This window comes from Ctenocephalides felis, unplaced genomic scaffold (genome assembly GCF_003426905.1).
Source record: "Ctenocephalides felis isolate EL2017-DRISC unplaced genomic scaffold, ASM342690v1 CF-g0.4_SCAFFOLD_00845, whole genome shotgun sequence".
Classification (NCBI taxonomy): Eukaryota; Metazoa; Arthropoda; class Insecta; order Siphonaptera; family Pulicidae; genus Ctenocephalides; species Ctenocephalides felis.
Window position 1 is genome coordinate 36796157 of NW_020536999.1, and position 24445 is coordinate 36820601.

Here is a 24445-nt window from a genome sequence, read left to right on the forward strand (position 1 = left end):
TCGACACCATGTACGGAGTCGTCCTAAAACATTTTGGAATCTTGCTTGATTCATTCTCCAATAGCCGTAGTTTCGCTTTACTGACTATTTTTATTTTTTATTTTTCCTACAATTTCATTATCAATATAACTCTTACATCGATAATTATATCTTAATACCAATGGTTTTCTATAGGATTCGGAAACCCTTTATTTCAGTCCGCATCATAAAATTTTCAATTGTCAATAAAAGATCTATCAAATTTCTGCTTCAGTTGCTGCTTATTGCAAATCATTTTAGAAAAGAAAAATAAAACAAATAATATCTTCTTTTATTTTACGATCATCATTCACGCTTTGAATTTTTTGGTATTAGACAGAAATTTTATTTTCAATCCTTCCAAAAATTCATGATTAGCAATATCGCGTGAGTCATTTTTATTGTATTACGTTACTAGTTTATCTTTTTATTATTAAATTACCAATACAAATTATTAACTAGTGTTGTAAGTCATCGTGTCCTGAGGCATATTGAGCTTCAGAACTTTAGGAAGATCTAAAATAAAATCTGAATTATTTTCGATACCCAAAAAATATTTTTTTTTGGCAAAAATAATTGAAATATTTTTTTCCAAAATCAATTGTTTTGTCAACACAAGCAGAATGTTTTTGGATCATTCAAATCGGATACTGCGTCCTCTCAAAACTTGGTTTCTGTTTTCTGTACTCTTTGCTCCGTATCTCCGGAACGGCTGAGCCTGCCTTTGCCAAAATCTAATCAGCATATCTCCCTATAATAATAATCGATTGCTTTTTGAATTTTTCAAATCGGTTCAATCATACGCCCGAAATCGTAGACGAAAAATTGTCTCCACACATATACACACACATCAATTTTTTTTTAGGTATGCCAAAATGTTCAGAAACCTTTGAAACGTGAAGGAATGCAAAATTTTTCATTTTCGATTTTCGGCCCGTTACTATAACTTACCCTACGGAATGTTAAAAAATTAAATCTGACTCATTATTTCACAAATTTTATACCCGAAGCACATTGTTTGTATATAAATATGAATAAATTTATATTTTATTCATGGTCATGTTACAAAATATTTTTATGTTGAAACAATAAAAGCTTAAATCAATAAATAATAAATATGCCATATATATATTAAAACTACTAAATAAAGTTCATGTTACAAAAAATGTAGATTTTTCATAGATTTTAAACTTACGTACTTGATCATGGATAAATATTGATTACAAATTGATATACAAAATCACGACTGAAAATTTAAAGAAATTCGTTACCTTCTATCGCAATATTTGCACACGTATATTTATATCCATTTCCATGTGCATTTGGGCATATAATATCATCAAAGTTTCCGCTTACATTTATTAAATCCATATAATACCGTCTCCAAAAAAATATTTTCGGCTCATGACAAATTGTTAACAGTGGTATGAGTAGTTAATAATCTATTCAGTTAAAAGCTCTTGAATCAATAATAACAGCCACTCAAGCGTCGATTATTCTTTCATAAAAGGACTTGTCCATCTGTTGAAATGAAGAAAATATTATTTGCAAATAACTGTACTGAATGGTCGAACACTTGCCAATGCTTTTGCGGTATATATTTGAGAATATTAAGTCTTATTAGTAAATCATTATGTCGCCTAAAGTGTTGGGATAAATATATCTTTTTGACTCGAACCATTGAGCGTGCAGAGTTTTTCTTAAAACGTGTGCTCAGGCGAAATTTTTTAGTCTGTGGTACACAAAGAGTTTAACAAGTAAATGTGTTTGATGAAGAATAAGTCCTATTCTTATTATAAGTACGTATGGATTATATGAAATATATATTTGGTATTGTTAAATTTGAACAACGTGTTGAAGTTGTAAATATTTTCTAATTATGCGCCTGATTTGGTGAAACGATTCATGATATTACCAACGTAATCGGTATGTTCAAAAATTGCGTGAAAGGTGAAAGTAAATAATTCTATATAGTGAAATTAGTTTATTTAACATAAATAACTCGATACCATAAATTAAATGAGATCTATTTGAAACTACTAATAAACTAATCTAATATCCAATTAAACAGATTTAAATTTCTTTCAAATATTCTTCACTATGTCAATTCTTGTTTTAAAAAAAAAAATTATTTTTTATTCAGTATTCTAACATTTTCTTTTTAGGTCAGTTTTGTGAAAAGTGAGGTTTATCATATAATAAAAATTACTGCTCTTATAAGTTATCATTTAATGATGTACATAAGTAGCTTATTTTCATTAAATTTTAGAAAATAACCTTTAAAACGCAATGTATACCAAAACAAGAGACTCCACTTCGTGAAAATATGAAGTTACTTATCTAAATCTCATAAAAATTAAAAAACTAAATGCATGATTAATTATTTTAAAACTTTGTGGATTTGTATCGACTATCGACAAAAAAAATTTAACTTTAATTACAAATATTCTGCAATAAAATCGATGAACATCAAATAAATTAATAAAAAAACCTCTCATTTATTTTTGAATATATTTATTTCTTATATTTGATATCAACGATTACAAAACAACTCTTTAAATTAACATATTCCATATTACATTTTCTTAAAATATTCGTGCATATATATGAATTATCACAAAAAATAGGTAAATTCATATTATATATCTCTAGAACAGAATATTGCAATGCTTTCACGTGATTTTAAAATACGTTACAATTAATGTTGATAAAGATTTATAATTATATTTACAATATGATAAATTCTAACTACTAACTAATTTATATACAAAAAGGTTTATTTACAATTAGGATAAAAGCAAAGATTTATGTTCAATTATTTACAATTTGGTAGAACAGAACAAGGCAAGCCTTAATCTATAATGTATGTACAATTCATTCATATTTACAGTTTATTTGGTTTATGTACAATTTGTGATATGTACAATAATATTGGAAAATGTATAATACAAAATTTACATACAGATATAAATTTCCAGCTGATAATATATTAGATAAATTAATTCAAAATTATTTGATTTTAAACATAAACCAGTTATCTAAATATGAAGTTCATATTTTCGGCTATGTACAAAATAATATTTATCTATATAAATATGAATGTATTGTTCAATATATAATATAGTTATACTTTAAATAAAATTTCTGAATTTAATACATTTTATTTGGGCTGTGCTTTGTTTAGAAAGAAAACGAATAAATAGTTAATAAATCATTAACTAATTTTAAATAAAATATTTTATGGTGTATAAAATTATCAATAATAAAAATAAAAATAAATTTTTAAAGAATCTTAAGTGATTTTGTTCTATAAAATTGTATAACTTGTATCATCAATGTTAGCAATTATTTTTTTATTATTTCCTACGACCCAGTATGCAATTGTCCTTTCGGGCTGGGAACCACAATATGCTGCCCCAACATAATATGTTCTTGCGCCCTGAGCCTTAAAGCATCCGCACTTCCGCGTCTCGAAGGATCAGCTTCTTCTTCTGCGGTAGCTTGAAGCTGCAATTGCTGTTGCAATTGTTGCTGCAATTGCATTTGTAATTGCTGTTGTTGAGGACCTGTGGAAGCTCCTGCAGCGCTCGTAGGAGGCGGGAATGGTAATCCTGCCAGCATGCATCGGCTTAATAAAGCGTGAAATGATGGTACGGAAACGGCATGAGGCTGGAGCTTGTGTGGTAACCCTGGTAGACATGGTAGACCGAGGGGTACGGAACCTGGTGACGGAAAAATTCCTGGGAATCCTAAGCCTGGCCAGAACGGATCGGAGAGGTGGCCGTGGAGTGCGAATTCTGGGACTCCTGGAAGAGAAAAAAATATTTGTATTAATACCTTGCTATCATAATTATAAAGGGAAGATTAAATTCCAGGCCAATTAATAGATATTCTATCTAAACACTAGACAGGAGTGACAGCTCTGAAATATTATCCCACTCCTCAATGCAATATAATTTTGTTAAATTCCTCATGTGACATCAAAATTAATTATAGTATTCATGTACGGCCTATGAACAATATGGTTCTTCACAAAGGGCGAAAGAAACACTTCAATTCAATAATTACAGCAAAAAACTAAAGTCATTCCCATGATCTCGCTCTCCACTGATCACTTGAGCGTGACCAATGACTTCTGGATGACACCAGACTCGATTAGTGACAGCATTAACACGTCATAATATTGCGTGTATAATTTTTGTCTTCGTAGTCGTTATGACAAATATATATTTAAAACTAGAACAAAAGGGGCCGCGACACCTGCAGCTGTGCTGATGGAGGAATGAGAAACTACCCCAAATGAATTATCGTAACGACAAATCGACGGAGACCTCTGATCGGTAAGGGTGAATTCATACTGGTGACACAAATGATAGCAGGATTATTTAGAATATATAGTAAATGTTTTTTAAACAAATACTAGAACAAATATATTTAATAAAATCGAACAAAAATTGATATCATGGTGTAGCAAGCAATGAAACACCAGTCCAATGGCATTGTTACAGAAAATGTTGTACAGAAGATCAAGTTGACGGATGAATAATATTCATGCATGGCAAAAGTAACAAATAAGTAAAATATCACAGTAAAATAGAAAAAACAATATTCTTCAAAAAATGTATATAGGCTCTAGATACATCACGAATTTTATATTATGATCCATTTTTAAAATTGGCAATTGTACATAAAATGGTAAGGATTGCCCTTTCGAAACTGATGTGCATTATAAGTAAAATAACCTCTACACTAATCTTTCAAAAATGATAGTGTAAGTTATAAAAATCTAAGTATCAAACGCAAAAATAAAAAAGGACGTGATATTGGGAACATAAAAGTCTTACAATTAGGCTTGATTGACCAACGAATCAATTTCAATGCTGCAGTTGAATTTTTTTCTTTGCATGATTTTACAGGTACCTGCATACCTCTTCGCCTTTCAGTCAAATTAATGACAAATTTTACTCACAATAATCGTAAGCAGGAACTGACAGATGTGATTCCGAAAATGACAGTTTGCGTGATACACATTCACACAGTATAATACGGTTAATTAGAAACGTAATTATAGGTTCGCGCATTTCCTATAATACACGAAAACACGTCTCGAATATGTGCGTGCTCATAGGTGGTTGTTGCCCGTGACAATATTCGTTTATATTATTGCGTTTTAATCGTGCGATAGTTTCGAATCGGTTATAAAATAATTTATCAAACCTGAATAAAATGGGTTAGAAATTCATTCATTATGTTTGATTTTAGTAAGTGATAAATTTTATAATGATAACGTCTTTCTAGGTAATACACCCTACAAAATTGTTTGTATTTTCAGGATAAAATGTCAAAAACATTCCCCGAACAAAAAGTATTTATATAATTTTTTAGAATACGCTTTGTTATATTTATTAAACAAGTAATGTATTATTTAATTTTATTATATTTATTTCACTAATTGGATGAGTGCTCTAATTTAAATGCCAAATTGGTGCTTAAATGAAAAGCGGCTTTAGATTAATTGAACCACTGGCAATGCGCAGCGGCTAATTCACTGATTTGTAAATATAGTTCATGTAACCAGTTTTGGAATCATGTTTTGAATCGTTTTCATGAATAAATCATATTAATTTATATTTAATTGGCATAATCCTTAGCAAAAGCTATCAACTCGGTTATGGGTAATTTATAATCGATAATTTGTATTAAAGCTGTTATAAATGATACATGGATATGAAACTTTACATTGAACATATAATATGAGGAACATATATTTTAAAAGATTTAATAATGCTTTGATATTTACCTTGATCAGAATGCATGAAACCAACTCCATCTCGTCCCATAGCTTTTTCACGTTTCCTCCATTTTGCTCGTCTGTTTTGAAACCAAACCTGTAACAAAAAAATGAATATTTTGTTAAAACACACTTCTATATAAACCATAATTATTTAATCATTATTATAATATTTATTTTTACTAAATTAATTGAATTATTAAATGTTAGTTACTAAATTCAATTAAAATATTTGCCTCCGGCCAAAATTTGAGGTCATTCGTCAAAATGACACATGAAGCCATCGACAATGACGCGTGTACATAATTAATTACCCAAATAGTGAAAACATTATTGAATTATCATTAGTGATAGATAAAAGTAATTAGAGTATCGTTTGGTTATGGAAGCATTCACATTAATGTGCTAGAACTCACTAGAAATGTGAACTAATTAGGCATTATTCTACCAATGTTGGAGATCATTTCTTGTAGATAAAATTGACATGTCAAGAGAAATAAGGTTATATATAAATGAATATATATAAATTCTACAGAGGTTGAAAATTAATAAAATTGGACGTATTTGTAATCAAGTTTTGCTGGAGCAAATAATTCAATGTTACATATTCGTTACTACAATTGAATGATTACTCCCCGAAACTTATTAATATCAATGTTTGCTTATAAAATCTGTAAATAAAAGGATTTTGCGTCAGTGCATCGGTAAATCACAGTACACAGACGTCATGCACAAAACGTTTTTGAGAGTTGCTATAGAAACTCAAATAAAATGCTAATCACTTCTTTATTCGAGTTAAAAGAGGGATCCTTTGTTGGATTAAGTATTTGCTAAAGTACTCTTTATGGACAGTATCGAACTTTCAGTAGTATACTATACTCAATCGAGAGAAAATCATATTTTTTATATAACACTTTGTCATAATAATAGGCAAAATGATAATAAAGAATGAATAAATTATAAATTATATGAAGAAGGTAATTAGAATTCATTTATTGAATTTTTATATCTCTGGATATTCATAAACATTGCAAATTACGTGAGCCTGATATGGCAGTAACTAAACCAGTAACTAACTGGCATGTAATACAAATAATTTGTTGACAATATTTATGCAAATAATTGTTTCAATACTGCGTCAGTAACAATACATCCCTGTTTTAATAAAGCTGGAAAGCGTGTGCTGAAAGTATTAAATCAAATAGTGGCCTTGTAACACACACTACCCCATGCATATATGCCCAGTACAATGGCTTTAACAATAAACTTTATGGGAGTCAATCAAATCGCAGTAGAAAATTAAGATTTATTCTTACTTCAATTCACTTGATTAATAAATAGAAAAAAAATAGCTAGGACTGCAAATTATAGCACAATATTTGACAACTTTGTTTTTTTATACTATATTGATTTTAATTAAATTATTTGAGAATAGCTGAACCCTTAATGACTTGTCCCAGAACAATATTCGAATGTTGTACAACGTATGTAGTGTATATTAGGCTACTTTGCTGCCTTGATCATATATTTACACGGGGATTACCGAGCTCGATAACAAAGCCGTGTTTGTGGGGCGAGAGCGCGACTCTATATACGGTTGCAATAAACATCTAAACAAGACACATAATGAAATGTAATCGTTGATATGGGAAAGTTAATATATTTGTTGTTAGCGCGTGCTGCACGCATTAAATACAAATATTTGTTTGCCCGTTTTATTAAATTTTATGTACAAAACTATTAAGTCGGCAATGGGCGAAAGAAAGATTTTAATTACTGGGGATTAATGGGAAAAGGTTGCATGTGCAAATAATCTGTATACATACTAATTTATATTTATATATATATATATATATATATATATATATATATATTAGGGTGGTCCTTAAAATTGTCATTTTCGAATTTTCTTGCTCCCAGGGGCTCAAATGGTTCCAAATTGATAAAAAATAATTCTCTGAGAGTTTTAGCTCTTTATATTAACGTTTAATAGAGCGCAATTCAATCAAAGTTTTGTATGGAAATAGCATGGATTTTTTTTCAGAAATTTTAAAAATGTTTTAAAAATGAATAAAACTCATTCATTTGTTGCTAAGTTATACATAAAACATTTTTAAAATTTTTGAAATGCTATTTCCATACGAAGTTTGATTGAATGGCGCTCTATCTAAAAGTTAATATTAAGAGCTAAAACTTTCAGAGAATTGTTTTTTGTCAATTTGGAACCATTTGAGCTCTTGGGAGCAAGACCATCCTATATATATATATATATATATATATATATATATATATATATATATGTACACACTCACACACACAGGCACACACTAAATCTTCCGTACGTGTGTTGTTACTCAACTGCGCCTAAACAGCTATTCGAATTTTGATAAACCTTTTTTGAGTTAGTCAGAGGAATTAAAATTGTGATAATGAACTAAGAATTTGAAAAAAATATCATTATTTGACAGATAAGATGAGAATTGTCAATATATCAATCTACTTAAAATTTGAATTTGAATGATGATATATAATATGTTATATTGAGTAAGAAAAATGTTATTCAGGAATTATTATTGCCAAAAAGCAACTAAGGTAAGCCAACTAAAATATTAAATATTAATAATAAAATGAATTAATTTTGCTCGTTGAGAGTTCAAACAATATCAATTTATTAGAAATTTGTACTTGCGAATAGCGAGAATTTTATGTATTTTGCCGCCGGAGCAGCGGCATCCGAGTGGAAAGGGTTAAATTCAAAGTAAGAAAAATGTAAATGTCAACATTAGTATTGCAAAAAAGTAACAAATATATGGCAGAGATTAAAATGTAGCATCATCTTCACAGATGACAGTTGTAGAAGAATTAATTTACTTATTTATATATACTATTATTCAAAATATTATTTTAGTTCTGCGTGAGTAAAATGTCCAGCTAGCATTATTATTTAAAAAAATTTAATAAATTCAAATTTTAAATCTAAAGATTTGATTTAATTTTATTATATTTATTTAATTGCTATAGGTTTTGTCAATATTATTGATGATAGCCGCATTAGTTAAACACACACAAATTTACACAAAAAATTATAAAAAATTATTACTTTGGATAATGATATAATCATTACTTGTTAATGTTTTACCCCACGTGAAATCTGTTTACTTAGCAGAGTCTAACGAATAGTCTTTTGTGTCAAAACCATCAGAATGTATTTTAAATATTAAAAATGTTATTTCCAATGTCTTTTCTCCATCGATTCATGATGTGTCGAGCCTTTCCTTCGAGACATTTAGAAATTGCGGAAAGCAAAAAGCTCGGGGGCGCGTACGGATGGGTAGCATCGAGTTAGTCACGGCAATTACACCGATTTAGTATAGCTGGTGCATTCTTAATTGGTACGATTCACCAGCGCACGCTCCTACAATGAGCAACGACGACTGATACTTATAATACATACACGATGGATCTCTATTCTTCTTTTAACATATGTCTCTGATACATATTGTTATACGAGAATGCAACGCGTGGCTTGGAAAAGCTACTGCACGACGAGGGAAGGGAACAATTTAATTTAATTTCTATATCAGGATCTATTTTGACATATATATTGGCAAAAGGAAAGGATTAATACCAAGAATTTATAATAATTATTCAATTTCTTTGCCATTTTTAGCCATGTAGTCATTAAATCAATAATATCAATCAGAAGGGATGCTTGAGGTTTTTACCAAAAGTCAAGATTGAGCATTAGTTGAACACCACATGGTTAAAAAGATTTACGATAGTTACCAAGTTTTGTACGAGTCTCTAAATACCCTGTGTAGACATACTGATCTACAATTAGATACAATTAGAAACAAAAATTTCCTTTATAATCGACAATTTTAAATTCTCTTTCTCACGATTATTTCAGTCCGAGTTCCATCCCCCATTCACCCCAACTCGACTAAATAGCTAATTCACTTGAATGGTTGCACTCTAAAATATCTCTTATTGAATTCTATTTTAATTGATAACAATTTACTAAATTAATCTGAATGCTTCGCAATGCGGTACGGCGGGTTTTAAGCATAGGGGGTGAGAAATAGTTGGACTTCTGAAAGCTATTCAACAGTATATTACCAGGAAATTCAAAGGGTGCATTTGAATAAGGCGAATTATCTAATAGTCATGTGGAAAATCTCGTGCATTCGCGGAATGCATACATACATTCAGATACATACGTAATTACAAGGATTAAAATTAATGTTCCAATTAGTGTGGGAAGACTTGTTAGAGTTTTTAATAGAATTACATTAAAAACACATTTTAAAACGTAATTTGAAAGCTAAAATAGTATTTTAGTAATAATGAAAGTATAGAAAGACTAAATTTTTCTGCTATTGCTACTATATAAAATAAAAATCCATAGTTTGTTATAGAAGTCACTATATTTTTAATATACAGTATTGGATTTAATACTTGTAAGTTCACGAATTTAATTGATTTTCTGCTCAATGTAAGATGATTTATTGTTTCAAACCCAAATAATACTTTTAATAAATTAAACTAATTTTACTAACAAAAATGATAAAAATTAAGTGCAAGGAGGCAATGTTTAAATTGTTCCACTCTTTTAAAGTGAAATTATTCTAAAATTGTGAAAAAAAAATCTTGTGTTTTTTTACTGATAGAAACGTAATTAGATTTTCCTAATTTGATTATGGATTTATTTTTCGGAATGAGTTTCCTACTGCCTATTCTTATCCACTTGTTAGAAAGAATTTAACAGATACCCGTTATCGCATTATCAGCTCTCTTCTGAGAGATCCAGCTTCTGGTCTGAGAGGGCAAAGGAGCATCAGTGGATAATTGCGCAAGTTGTCGGCTCTGAACCTGGGAAGGCCATTTAGTGTTTTGTCCGCTCAATTGCCGGCATTGTGACGCGCTGGCACAATGACATCCAATCGGAACCGGGAACTCTGTCTCTTGCCGGCACAAAAGCAAAAAGGGGAGCGCTCGCTTAAATCCGGTAATGCGTTACTGATGTGCGGGTTTGAAGATTCAAATTCCGATTCGCGGGTTGGGGGGTCAAAGTGGAGGGTTTGAGTTCTTAGATGGAATGGCTACTTATACTATTATCTTTGATTTGAGCGTATATTGCTACTGCCGGTTAGAGGGGTTGTCAAATGGATCGTGTTGATACTCAGTCGTTTCAACTTCGATATTATTTATGACTCTCTTTTTATATATATATATATATATATATATGTGTGTGTGTGTGTGTGTGTGTGTGTGTGTGTGTGTGTGGCGGAATGAAAATGTTCTTGACAGATGTCAGTTGATTGACGCCAATTTGATGACTAAACTACACAGCATACTTGGAGCTACGCTGAAGTGAATATCACATCTAGCAAGCTATAGCGAGATGATTGTTTTCACGATCGTGTAATTATAGCTCTCGGTTTTAATCATCGATCAATGTTCGGGCTAATAAATTTATATCAAAATTTATATAATATCAGTTTCGTTGTAAATTGAGTTATTAATAATCTCATATTATCATCGAGTCTACAACAGTTAATTGCGGTTTCACTTCTAAATAATAATATTTAATAATAAATGGCCCACTAGCGACTATTGATATATATATATATATATATATATATATATCAACTATTAGAAGTATTACTTCAATTGAAATTGTAATTTGCTAAATATATCTTTTACCCACTGACCTGTACGCGAGCTTCGCTCAAATCCAGTCTCATAGCCAGCTCTTCTCTTGTAAACACATCAGGGTATTGCGTTTTCTCAAAAGCCCTTTCCAATTGATGCAGCTGGTACGTGGTGAATGTAGTCCTAGACCGTCTGACCTTCCTCGGTCTTCCACCAGGTCCATCCATCATATCACCATGATCTGAACTACCGCAATCTTGATGCGAATTAGATCCATGTCCGCCAGTAGTTGATGATAAACCACCGTTTCCACCAGATCCTGGCATGAGACCATGATCCATGGGTGAATCTACTCGGTTTGGAGATTCGCTGTCGTCTAAACATACTTCTGGTTCGCAATCAGAGACGCTGCCTTCTGTTGTTTTGTTGGAAACCAGAAAGCTGTCTGAAACATCTGGGAAATAGAAATACATAAATTAATTTATATGAATATGAAAAAAATGTATATAACAGACATTTTCCAGAAAAAACATCATATAATTAAATATATCAACGAATTTGATTGCATAAATCCGGTTTAAAAAGAACAGAGATAACATACGCCGCATATTAAATACTAAATACGCCAATACAAATACGAAGGCAGAAAATATTTTACTATTAGTAATCTCATAATTTTTAATGAAAACATTGTACAATACATCTGCGCTTATATAATTGGAATTCAATAAATATATATGAAAGTTCCTGTGTAAAGTTACATGTGTATACCTCTGTGTGGATATTTTTGTGTGTGCATTATTTCTGTTGTAACACAGTAGATTATATACATTTGCAACTCTATTGCGCCAGACAAGATTCATCCGTAATCCGATTTGGTATAATATAAATCTGTATTACATATACAAAATAGCCCTCGACCTCGTAGGCTATGTTAGCGCAGCTTATATGTGCCCCGAGCTACGTGAAACAGAGGCGCTTTTTTACTGAGCTTTCGCTTGATTTTTATATTATAACAAGCTTATGAAATAATTAGAATTAAATATTTTAATGCCTTCTTTGTAAAGAGTTGTATAAGGTGTTTATAGTATTTTGTTGGCAAATTATAAAAATATATATAGTAGCTTTTTAAAAAACTATTCTTTGATATAGAACAGATAGCTATAATAATTATATGTATGTAAATATCATATTTAAATATATATATATATATATATATATATATATATATATATATACATAAATATAAAGTGGTACAAAATAAATTTAAATAACATGCATTTTATAAGCAATCAGATCGTCCAATTCGTAGATGATCACATGGGACACATTTCTATATAATGAAATATTTTGATTCCAATGAATTTTTCGAATTGTTCGGCTCTGTTTCTTTTGAAATCGTTAGTCCATATACCGGTACTTATATATACACGAGTGTACGAGTATTTTATATGTGTACCTTTAGATTTTAACAATGCTCGCTCATTGATATCCAAGCCCTGCAGCAATAACGCCACAAATTCAAACCCTTGAGCGCATTCGCGTCTCGATTTAAATCAATTATTTTTGATTTTAGTTCACACTGGCATATTATGTGGAAAAGTATTGACGAAATAAGTTTATTGAAGTTTTTAATAATTAATAAAAGAAAATTTTGGATTAAAATTTTGGATTACATACATTCTATTAGTCCCATTAATTTTTTAAATGTGCGCAATGTAGGTACCCAAATTATTGCTAGAGTAACTCAATAAGTATTGCAATATGCTATATTGTATGGAACTGTGGCCATAGTAGCATATAACCCCTATTATAAAGTATAAATAAATTTTTATAGTGATAATTTAGTTTTTGGCTATAATTTATTATTCCACTCCAGCTCATTTCTGTTGGCAATCGCTGCACAAATAACAAATTCATGCATGGGGAACTTAATGCAAAATTTTCGTTTGATTTATATTCACTTAACAACGCGGTCATCTATCTGATGATATTGCTTTAGGACGATTACGATGTGTCGGGCGATTCGATGCTAAAATGCGATTATTTCGCTCTCGCGGTGTCACTTTATGGAACAAACACATTTTGTATTGTCATCATTGAATTGCATTGAATACGCAAAGATCAAACCAAAAGCATATGCAAATATGAAATAGATATATGACATAGTGAATTTTCATCACAAACTATTATTTAAAACGTATTAAACAACAGAGTGATACCGTGTGGTGCACTGTGAGAATATAATAGATTTTTGATATGCTGGATGATTTTTATTTGATTTAAAATAAATCTAGACGCAATTCGTTTGGAAATTTGTGAACTACACACGAAAATAGTATTGGAAGTATTTATCTACAATATATAGATACAATATATACAATATAATTATGCCCTAGAGTTAAACTCCAACTCGATTCAGGAAAAAAATAGTGTGATAAATTTTTAATTGCCACTGAGAAAATGTTCATCGCTACTATATTGTATACTAGTAATTAATTGATTCATAACAATACTACTTGATTAAAAATATTATAAACTTTTATTAATTTTTTATGACTTTTTTATCACTTCTATAATATTATATTTGAAATTTTGTGATGGAAATCAAATGATTATCACGTATTTCAATAACGGCATATATGTCAGTTCGACTTACATGACCGAGTGATTTAATAGAAAATATGACAAAAATATCCATCTTTGTCACAAATAAAATGCAATGAAATACGCCGACGTTCTCGTATGTGATTCACCAACCCTTCAAACGTATTATTACAAATTAATCTATATAGATAGGTCTAATAGTGAGATAATGCATATTTTATTGTGACTGACGGTCGCCGTACATGTGTATTAACAGTCGGCGAAATTCCAAATGTATATGATTGCGAGCTTAATCACCCTTTTCATAGAGATCGTTCATCGTTCGGCGATACATGTGCGTGAGCCCGTGTATTCTACCCCATAAAAAGGAATTTAGTGGATCCCAATATTTAATTCTATTGCAAAATATATGAAAATTGAAATATATGCACTAATATTATTTAAAATTTAAATTCTCATACCGCTGGTAACACAAATATTTAATACCAATTTAAGGTTTAAATCTTTACTTTCACTATTGTTTAATTCTTTATTAACGCAGACAATGTAATATTTGAAATGCCTGTCTATGTATAAAATTATATCTCAATTTATTTGAGGAAATATTTAACAATCATCCAAAAATTAGTACGATTATTAAGTTACCTTAGTCTTAAATCTAAGGTAAATTGTCTACCGTTGGGTCAATTTTTAACAACGCATCACAAACGATTAGATTTACTGCAGGACTTGCCTAGAAAGTTGTAATTAAATAAAAGAAAATAAATTTAAAGCAAAAATTACCATAAAAAATAAATTATAAAATTTATGATAAATGCTTTCAGCAAATACGTTATAAAATTAAATTAATCATTTTAATACTCACACAAGAAACCCAAAATTAGTTTTTAAAATAGTTTTGATATTAAAACACTATTTGCATTCAGTTGCGTATTTTCATACAGTTAATGATTATCATAAAAGCGGTTATTATAAATTTTCATGTAAACTACTGCAAATTCATGAGATAATTACAAAAATGCGCGTTTTATAAAGAATTAATGATTTTTTATCGATTTATTATTATTTTTGGGAATCTCTGCCAACTCGGCTCTCAATTCATGCGGCTATTATTCCCGATGTAGGGGAGACACGTGCTTGTCGGGGGTTGTTAATTGTGCAGGTAAAATATTATGAGATCAAATGATGGATAAGGGCTCGGAATTCAGCAGTTATCGCACGATAGAGCGTTCCTAATAAACACTAATTGTAATTTTACATACACTTTTTATTTCTAGCTTGCATGAACAATAACTACTCGAACATATCTGCACGGAACATGCAATGTATGTTTGAGTAAAGTATTAATTCTTAATTGGAATGAATATGCATCGATGAATTTAAATATTGGTATAATTGATCAGTCGATTAAATAACTTTATTGGCATATCGCTGGCAAAATCTTATCGCAGAAATTTGAAATAAAATATAACAAAACAAGTAATCGAGTCATACATACATTATGCATCTTTAGTATATATTACACACACACATATATAAATATAAATTAATATATGTATGTGCATAGAATAACCATACATTAAAATATTGTTAGTTATGAGGATGTATAAATATATATTCATTCATATAACATATCAAAAAATTTAAAACATTCATAAAATATCCTAAAATTTGAAACATCGTTTTTCAAAGCAAAGCAGAGGGTGGCGAGTATATGTTTGTAAAATTGTGTAGATATATGTTTGTAAAATTGTGTAGATATATATATATATATATATATATATATATATATATATAGGCATGTTTCACAGTATATCATTACTTCGATCAGGTTAATGGATCAATTCAAAAACATTCAATCAAAAGTAATGCAATGAATTGCTCGTGAGCTTACATTACGCGGATATATTTAATATCGAAAATGTAACAAAATTGCTCAAGTGTCAATCAATCGTATATACCAGGAACTACTTTAAGTTATTGCTTATATTTGATTTTATTATTCATATTCATTTCATAAAAATACGTGATTGAATGATACTCTAGTGAATTGAGATTTGTGACATGTAATAATACGTATGTTACATTCTTACACTTGTAAACCAACACAACATATATATATATATATATATATATATATATATATATATATATATATTATCAAAATGGTTAAGTATAATACTGCATGAAAAAAGTTATGAATTCAATAGAGAAATTGCGATGAATTCTATTATATGTAGTTCACCTACATTCGGTTGATTAATTTTTTTATTACATTAAGTTAACGAATATAACAAAAGTTATGTAACAAAAGTTATATATAAAATGTATAAATTTGATAGATAAAACTAAATATGTAATATTAAAATATATGCTTTTTTTGATACTCAAATTAAATACCGGGTGAATATGCTAAAAAGAGAAACTATTTCAGAAATTGCATATAAAAATCTTATGAAATGCAAACGTATAGGTAGTTAATAATAAATAAATTGCCCTTATTTATCTTTTCTAATGAAAAAATTCATTCGTAACCAATTCATTGCGACCTTAATTTTTGTAACCAAGATCGATATAGATATACATTTTAATCTTATCCAAAGCATTTCCCTAAAAATCTAGCCAAATCCCTCTTCCCAAACGATCGTAATTTCCAAATATTATCGACTTACAGCAGTTACTTGCTCTAACAATTTATACGAGATACACCTATATAAATATGTGTACGAATTTGTCTAGTCTAATTATTTCCAACGTATGACATAATATTTTAAATCTATGATTGTACGAGTCGAAATGAGTCTAAATCTCCAGGATAAGCACCGACGAAACAGACCTCCGGTTTTCCCACATCTAATCGGGCGACTGACGCGAACAGGTAAATATACAACAAAGTTTAGCGCGGATTTCTTACAAATTCATACAAGCATTAAACAAGGGATTTACAGTGATTTTTAATAACGTCTATTGAATTTAAAACCGCAATTGCGGTTAAGAAGCGACGGGGGCGTTCGAGATTATCCGTAGCACTTTCATTGTCATAGCCAATTTGGACAATGTTTATGACAACGACAAAATTAGACTAGCAGTGCACTTTTTTGGAAACTGATAAAATAAATGTAGATTATTTTTCGAAATTTGTTGTGCGTTTACCTATGGAAATTTTATATTTTTTTAAGTACATTTTCAAGATTTCTTTATGAAAATGAAGAAATCAATAAAACTAATTTAAGTGTAATATCATTCTGCCGTTTTTGAGTAATATTAAATTCTAAATTAGTCAATTCTTAAAAAAATATCGAATTAATGAAGTACATTATTTTTGCGTTTAATAAAATTAATTGTAATATCCTTATTGTAATGTTATAAAAAATGTAATTAATAATATGCTAGGCTAAAACTATGAAATCATATCTACTAAAAAAATAGTTGACTTGACTTGAATTTTAAAATGAATAAGTAATATTGGTTTCATTCATTAATTTTTTTAAGATATAATCTTAGTTTTCAATCATCAACTAATTTTTACACCACATCGTACTTTCATAAATTTGAAAAGAAAATAATAAACGAGAATGACTTTCATTATCAAAATGAATGAATGGAGGTATCATTATTAGTATAAAATTTACCTGCGATTTAAAAATGCGTAATAAGTCTCATATCTCCTTTTCTAATTGACTATTTGACTTTTGTAATATTGAAAATTCATTCACATTTAAATGTCCTTTATAATCTTTTACATCCTGTCCATTATGATTTACAATTGATTTTTGACTTTATGAATTATATCTTTTACTAATGCATTAGGAAAGATAGTAAATTATTTCTTGGAAATAGAATTTAAGATTTTTGCGGTAATTTGAACATTAGGTGAATATCTGATAAGCTTCAAAGTTCATTCATTGCAATATAAAGAAATATATTTACTTTTTAAATTGAATAATATTTCGATTCATAATAAATGGTATTCAAAACGTGGATAAAAAGCTTATATATAAGAGCTAAATTAACTCTTATGATTATAGTAGAAATTGATCAAATCGTTTATTATATAAAATTCTAAGAAACTATTGATGTAGTGTATATTTTAAGAACAAGGAAAATTAGCAGATAATCATACCGTTTATATAAAGTTCATAAAACCTATTGCAATAAAGTATTTGTAATATGGAACTTCAATAATATTAGGGCCACCACTGGACGGTCTGATATGCCCTTTCTTTTTTATATTAATCAAAAAAATTACTAGATGTCATATTTTATAGACAGTTGTAATTACTAAATGAAATAAAAATAATGGAATTTAATGTTGAGTGTTTTTCACAGAGTAGTAAAATATAATTTAGTTCAATTAAAAAAAAATCTTGTTTTAAACCGATCTATAATGCGGAAAATTGATATAACATTTATCAACAAAGTTTGATAAAGTGAGAGATGAACCACGGATACATAAAGTAAGTGAATCATTGAAGGACATTCTTTCATTCATTCATTTTATCCATTTATAATTAGAAATTGAAGTTTATTATATAAAAACTAGACGAAAAATTGCCTGACGATTTTTATGAAAAAAATTATAGTCTCTATTTGATAAAATCTAAATGAATATACCAATCTAGAATTATCTTTAAATGATTAATTTTCATCTGAAGATGTAGAAGTAAGAAACAGAACTTACAAAAATAAAGAAATTACAATTAAACTATAAAAACTCACCGTCACTATGCCTGTTGTATTTAGCGGCTGTTCCTAATATCTGATCAATGCTATAAACTCCCCGTTGTCTCATAGGCGTTCTTGCTGCGGAGGAACATGAATCTGTTGTGACATCATCTTGAATTGTCAAGTCTTTCACAATAATTTCCAAAAAAACTATCAACACCGATTTACAAGAACACTAACAATATCAAAATCGTTAACTACACACAAAAGCACATTATAGTGATTTACTTTATCACAGGGACATCAACGTCCTGCGTTGGTCGGATAGATACTGAACTAGTCATTGATGATAACAACAATTTTGTGTAAGAGCTTTCGTACCCCCACCCTCGGTTAGAAATAACACAACAAATAATTACCCCGAAGGAAGACGCATAGTGTATTCTTTTGCACATCCCCTTTCCCGCAAGGGTAGCTTTGGTATACCTGTCCCGGTCTCGCACCCCGCTGAATTAAAATTTGATTCAGCGGCCAATAGCGCCGAGGGTAGGCGGGACGAGCTTGCGCCATCGGAGCTTTGAATGAAAAGCTCCCATACAATGAACGAGTGATTTCGAATTGTGTGACTTACGATATTATTGGATGAATGGTTTTAACTTGGCCAATATGTGAATGTTTTTGCATTACTTCTACACATTTTCTAAATATGTCGTTATAATAATATATTAATTCTTTAGTAATTTTAACTGATTATATTTTGATTTTAAATTTTGCAAATTTAAAGATTTTCTTTTGCTAATATATTTTATATTTATATTATGTCGAGAACGTTTTGCGATAATAAAACTTACACTCACACTTCGAAACTTATCTGACCTCTTTAATTTAATTAAAATTATATTTCATTAAGCTTAATGACTTTGTCAAATTATTGAAAACTATTGTTTACAAAATAGGTAGGTACTAAAAAATTATAGTTTTTTATATATATTTGGGTTTGTTACTTCATAAATTGAGTTATATATTTAGTATTATTTTAAATAGATAACCTGTAGAGATTCCTGAAAATATTCACAAGGTGAGAGTCATTCTTCAGACAGTCTCATAATATAAATAAGAACTAGTGGGGTGTATGGCATCGTCCCTTAAGGCAAGTTGCTGGAACTTCCCGTACCGTAACGAAATGTTGGAGGAATATTGAATGTTTTCAAATAGATTATTATAAATAAATGCTGTAACATTATCTAATATTTATAAGAATTGTATAAACTGAATTGCAAAGTTGAAATTATTTCTTTAAAGTATATTAGAACTTTGGTCAAAATTAAAAATAAAATTTGAATTATTTTCGATATACAAAAAAAAAAAAATTCTTGAAAACAAAAATTAAAAAAAAAATTTGAAACAAAATTTTTTTTATCTAAAATCAATTATTTTGTTAAAACAAGCAGAAAGTTCTTTGAATCATTCAACGGACGCTTAGTTCTCTCAAAAACTGCTATTTTTTGCACATTTAGCCTTGTATCTTCTAAATGGCTGGGACAGTCTTTGTCAAAAACTAATTACCACTTCTCCCAATCATTAAAAATTGAATGTTTTTTAGATCATTCAAATCGGATGCTCCGTTCTCTCAAAAACTCGCTTTCTATTTTCTGCACTCTTTGCTCTTTATCTCCGTAACTGCTGGATCTGCCTTTTCCAAAAACTAATCAGCACATCTCCCTATCGATAGGAATCAAATGTTTTGGAACTATTCAAATCGGTTGATTAGTGCGCCCGAAAACGTGGACGAAATATTGTATCCATACATACATACACACACACATCCATTTTTCTGCGGTATGCCAAAATGTTGAGAAACCTTCAAAACGTCGAGAAATGTAAAAATTTTCAATTTCGATTTTTGGACGATTACAATAACTTACCGTACGGGAAGTTAATAAACTATGAAATTAATTGAGATAATATAAATCTTATAAAGGTACTGTAAATTCTGAGACTTACGTACAATTGAGGAGAAAAAAGTTGCAAATAAATTAAATAAAATATTATTATTCGACACCAATATTAGTATATTCAAACATATCACAATCCTATAAAAAATTTTAAACGCAAATATTTTTAATTAAAAAGCTGACTGTAAGCCATTCAACTATTGAAGATTAAAGATTAAATTTTAAGAGTTTGTTAATAGAAAATACATTAAGTTTGTTGTCAATAATACTTAAATAATAATTATCTTGTAATATATATTGATTTAATAGAAATCCAGCAAACGTATCAGTTTTGTATAAATATAAAAAATGTCAAAATAGATTAATATTTATATTTTCTTCTTTAAATCGAAATATTATATAAAGAAATTTATTTTAGTTTAAAACATCATAGTTTTATTAGGGAATGCGTTTTTGGTATCGGTTCTAACCGTTCTTTGCTGTATTTTTAATAAATAGATATAGATCACCTATTATAAATAATTGAAAGAGAGGTTTCCATGCTTATTATTTCGTTTTTTTTTGATAGCATTAAGTATTTATATATATAACGATCTATGCCAAAATGAACCTTATGATATTTTTATTACTATTATATATATTTACAACTATGCTGACTAAGAGGTTTAGGAAATTTGAATACTTGCATTTGTCTATACAATAAAATACACTGTTTTAAAATAGTGATATGTTGAAAAGACTAATCAATAGTTGATTTTTCATTCCATTGATAAATTATACCGATAATATGTAAATTTAGTTTTCATCAAAATCATTGTTGACTTAGATCCAGTGATGATTTTGTTTTCAGTCCTCAATAGTAGTTTTCTGTTAGTATTGTGTCAATACAAATTTTTATAGTATACAAGCTATTATATTTAATGTTTAGAAATTTGTTATTAATCACATTTGCAGTAAAATCAATTTAATTAGCCCTTATATCCAAAAGATTTTGACGGTTGAGCATTGTTATTTCAAATTATGAGAGACTAGATTTGCATGCAAAATAGTTAAACTATTCACACTGAAAATTCATTGATAAATTCTTGGTACTGCATTCAAATTAAGTATTAAACCTGAATTCTTATGAATGAAAGTCACCGGATGTGACTTTATGACGGTATCTAACAAAACGGTACAGAAGTCATTCATAGTTTCAGGCTGATATACCTACCTGCCCAGGTAATCGAAATTATTTCAATTCGATATCATTGATAATTGACTTCTGACTTCTTATACCGTCGTAAAATATAAATCGACGTAATATTTCCTTCTTTTGTTATACAAATAGTTTGAGGCGAACCCGATTTGTATTGTTCGAAGTGTTCCAATTGTCGTTAAAAGAGATTTCGTTCAATGATTGCTTTTGTGGACAATAAGGATTAAATTGGTCAAGTGTCCTACGTCCTGTAAGTTTTAATCCAAAACCATGGATTATGTAAATTATCAATATTAAAATGTTTTAATACATTTCGCATGAAATTACACCAGAGGTTTTAAGCACATATTTCAAATATGGAATACATTAACGTAAAAGTACATTAAATAAATAAGCTAGTGGAAATGTTTATGACGTAGAATGGAAGTTTGGCAATTGCTTTGTATTTTTTCAATCAGAATATTATTAGATAAACTGATACAAGTAGATTAAAAACAAATATGAGTAAAATTTTGGCAATTATTATTTTGTATCGAAATATGTTTTACATCTTGATAAAATTTCATTCAATAAATAAATTAAAAAATATTTTTGAAATACTATTAAAAAATCAGTTTTTAAGCATTTTCAATCGCACATTTTTGTGTAAATTTCTTGTCATATTTTTATCTAGTAATAATACTGTATGCTTGTACTATTAAATAAATGAGTTAATAGAAATATTTATAGATTAGATTTATTTGTCACAAATATTTTGTACTACTATCAATTATATACTATTCGCATTTTTTCAGTATTGGGTTAACATTTTATATCAATTTATTAGTCTAGATTCTGTAAAATAAAGCGAAATATTATTTTTTTTTTTTTATATATCATTCTGAAATCAATTCAATATACATTATAGAAAGCATTTTGATTTTATAGTTTTTAAAAAATGATATTACCATATCAGCATGGAAAATCTGTTATTCTGCGCAAATATTACTCATGTTTTTTTTTATTTTTTAGTTATTATATTATTATAATTTGATATTTTATACCTTAATTTTTTTAATGTTATATTGATTGCTTAATAATACTATAATTGTATGCTATAATTATGTTATTTTAATAATTGCATTTTAAGTTCTGCTGGAGCTAATCTGCTGGATATATATAGAGTAAATAAAATAATTATTATTAACTTCCCGTAGGGTAAGTTATTGTAATGAGCCGAAAATCTAAATTGAAAATTTTTACTTTTCTCGACGTTTTGAAGGTTTCTGAACATTTTGGCATACCTCAGAAAAAATAGATGTGTGTGTGTGTAAGGATACAAATTTCCAGTCACGTTTTCGGGCGCACGGATCAACCGATTTGAATGGTTCAAAAAACATTCGATTCCTATTGATAGGGAGAAGAGCTGATTAGTTTTTGGCAAAGGCAGGTCCAGCCGTTTCGGAGATACGGAGCAAAGAGTGCAGAAAATAGAAATCGAGTTTTTGAGAGAACGGAGTATCCGATTTGAATGATCTAGAAAACATTCAATTAGTAATGATTAGGAGAAGTGCTTATTGGTTTTTGACAAAGGCAGGCCCAGCCATTTCAAAGATACGGAGCTAAATATGTAAAATGGCAGTTTTTTTGAGAGAACTAAGCGTCCGATTTAAATGATTCAAAGAACTTTCTGCTTGTCTTGACAAAATAATTGATTTTAAAAAAAAAATTTGTTTCAACTTTTTTTTTTCAAAAAAAAAATTTTTTGTGTATATTAAAAATAATTCAGATTTTATTTTTAATTCTGACTATAGTTCTAATACACTTTAAATAAATAATTTCAACTTTGCAATTAGGTTTATATATTTCTTATAAATATTGGACAATGTTACAATAATAATAATCTATTTGAAAACATTCAGTATTCCTCGAACATTTCGTTACGGTACGGGAAGTTCCAGCAATTTGCCTTAAGGCACGATGCCATACACTTCACTAGTTTTAAATTACATTATATTGCATTTATCTCTTGATATGTTTGGTTTTTAATATAATTTATTAAAACTTCGATAATTTTATGTAGAGTCTGTAATAGAATAAAAAAATAAAGTCATTATTATATTTAGTCATTATACATATTGCGTTTTATCTCATATATTGACTTTTATTTTAATTTAATAATGCTTCAAAAATACTTTCAAGACTAAAATTGAATAAACAAAACAATTAGTAAATTAAAATTAATTAAATCACATTTTGTAGCTTGATATGCGAATTAGTGTTTATTGTATTTTAATATATTATTAAGTAATAAGTAATAAGTTACATTAATTTAATCATTCCTTTATTATACAGGCAAATGTATTTTTCATTTTGTCTCATCATAAAATTTAATATATAACAAAAAGTTAGCAGATTCATATTTAACGTTTGCTCGCGTTCGTGACACATAGACACGTTCTTAAATAGCACGCATGAAGAAATTAATAACATCATATTAAATCCTTCAAATATTGTACTACATTGTTCACATACTGCCTAAAAACAGGGAGGAACTAGAAAATAATTATAATGGAA

General features: G+C 28.8%; 1 protein-coding gene across 1 annotated transcript in view; it reads right to left on the minus strand.

Moving 5' to 3' along the window:
• Positions 1-3381: 3381 nt before the first annotated feature.
• LOC113382988 (homeobox protein orthopedia B-like) overlaps positions 3382-24445 on the minus strand; it is a 26875-nt gene continuing 5811 nt past the window's right edge. The window contains exons 2-5 of the mRNA XM_026621249.1: positions 18791-18946; positions 11524-11918; positions 5819-5906; positions 3382-3824 (exon numbers count right to left, since the gene is read on the minus strand). Of these exons, the coding sequence (XP_026477034.1) occupies positions 3382-3824; positions 5819-5906; positions 11524-11918; positions 18791-18946 (1082 nt within the window). The remainder of the gene's footprint in view (positions 3825-5818; positions 5907-11523; positions 11919-18790; positions 18947-24445) is intronic.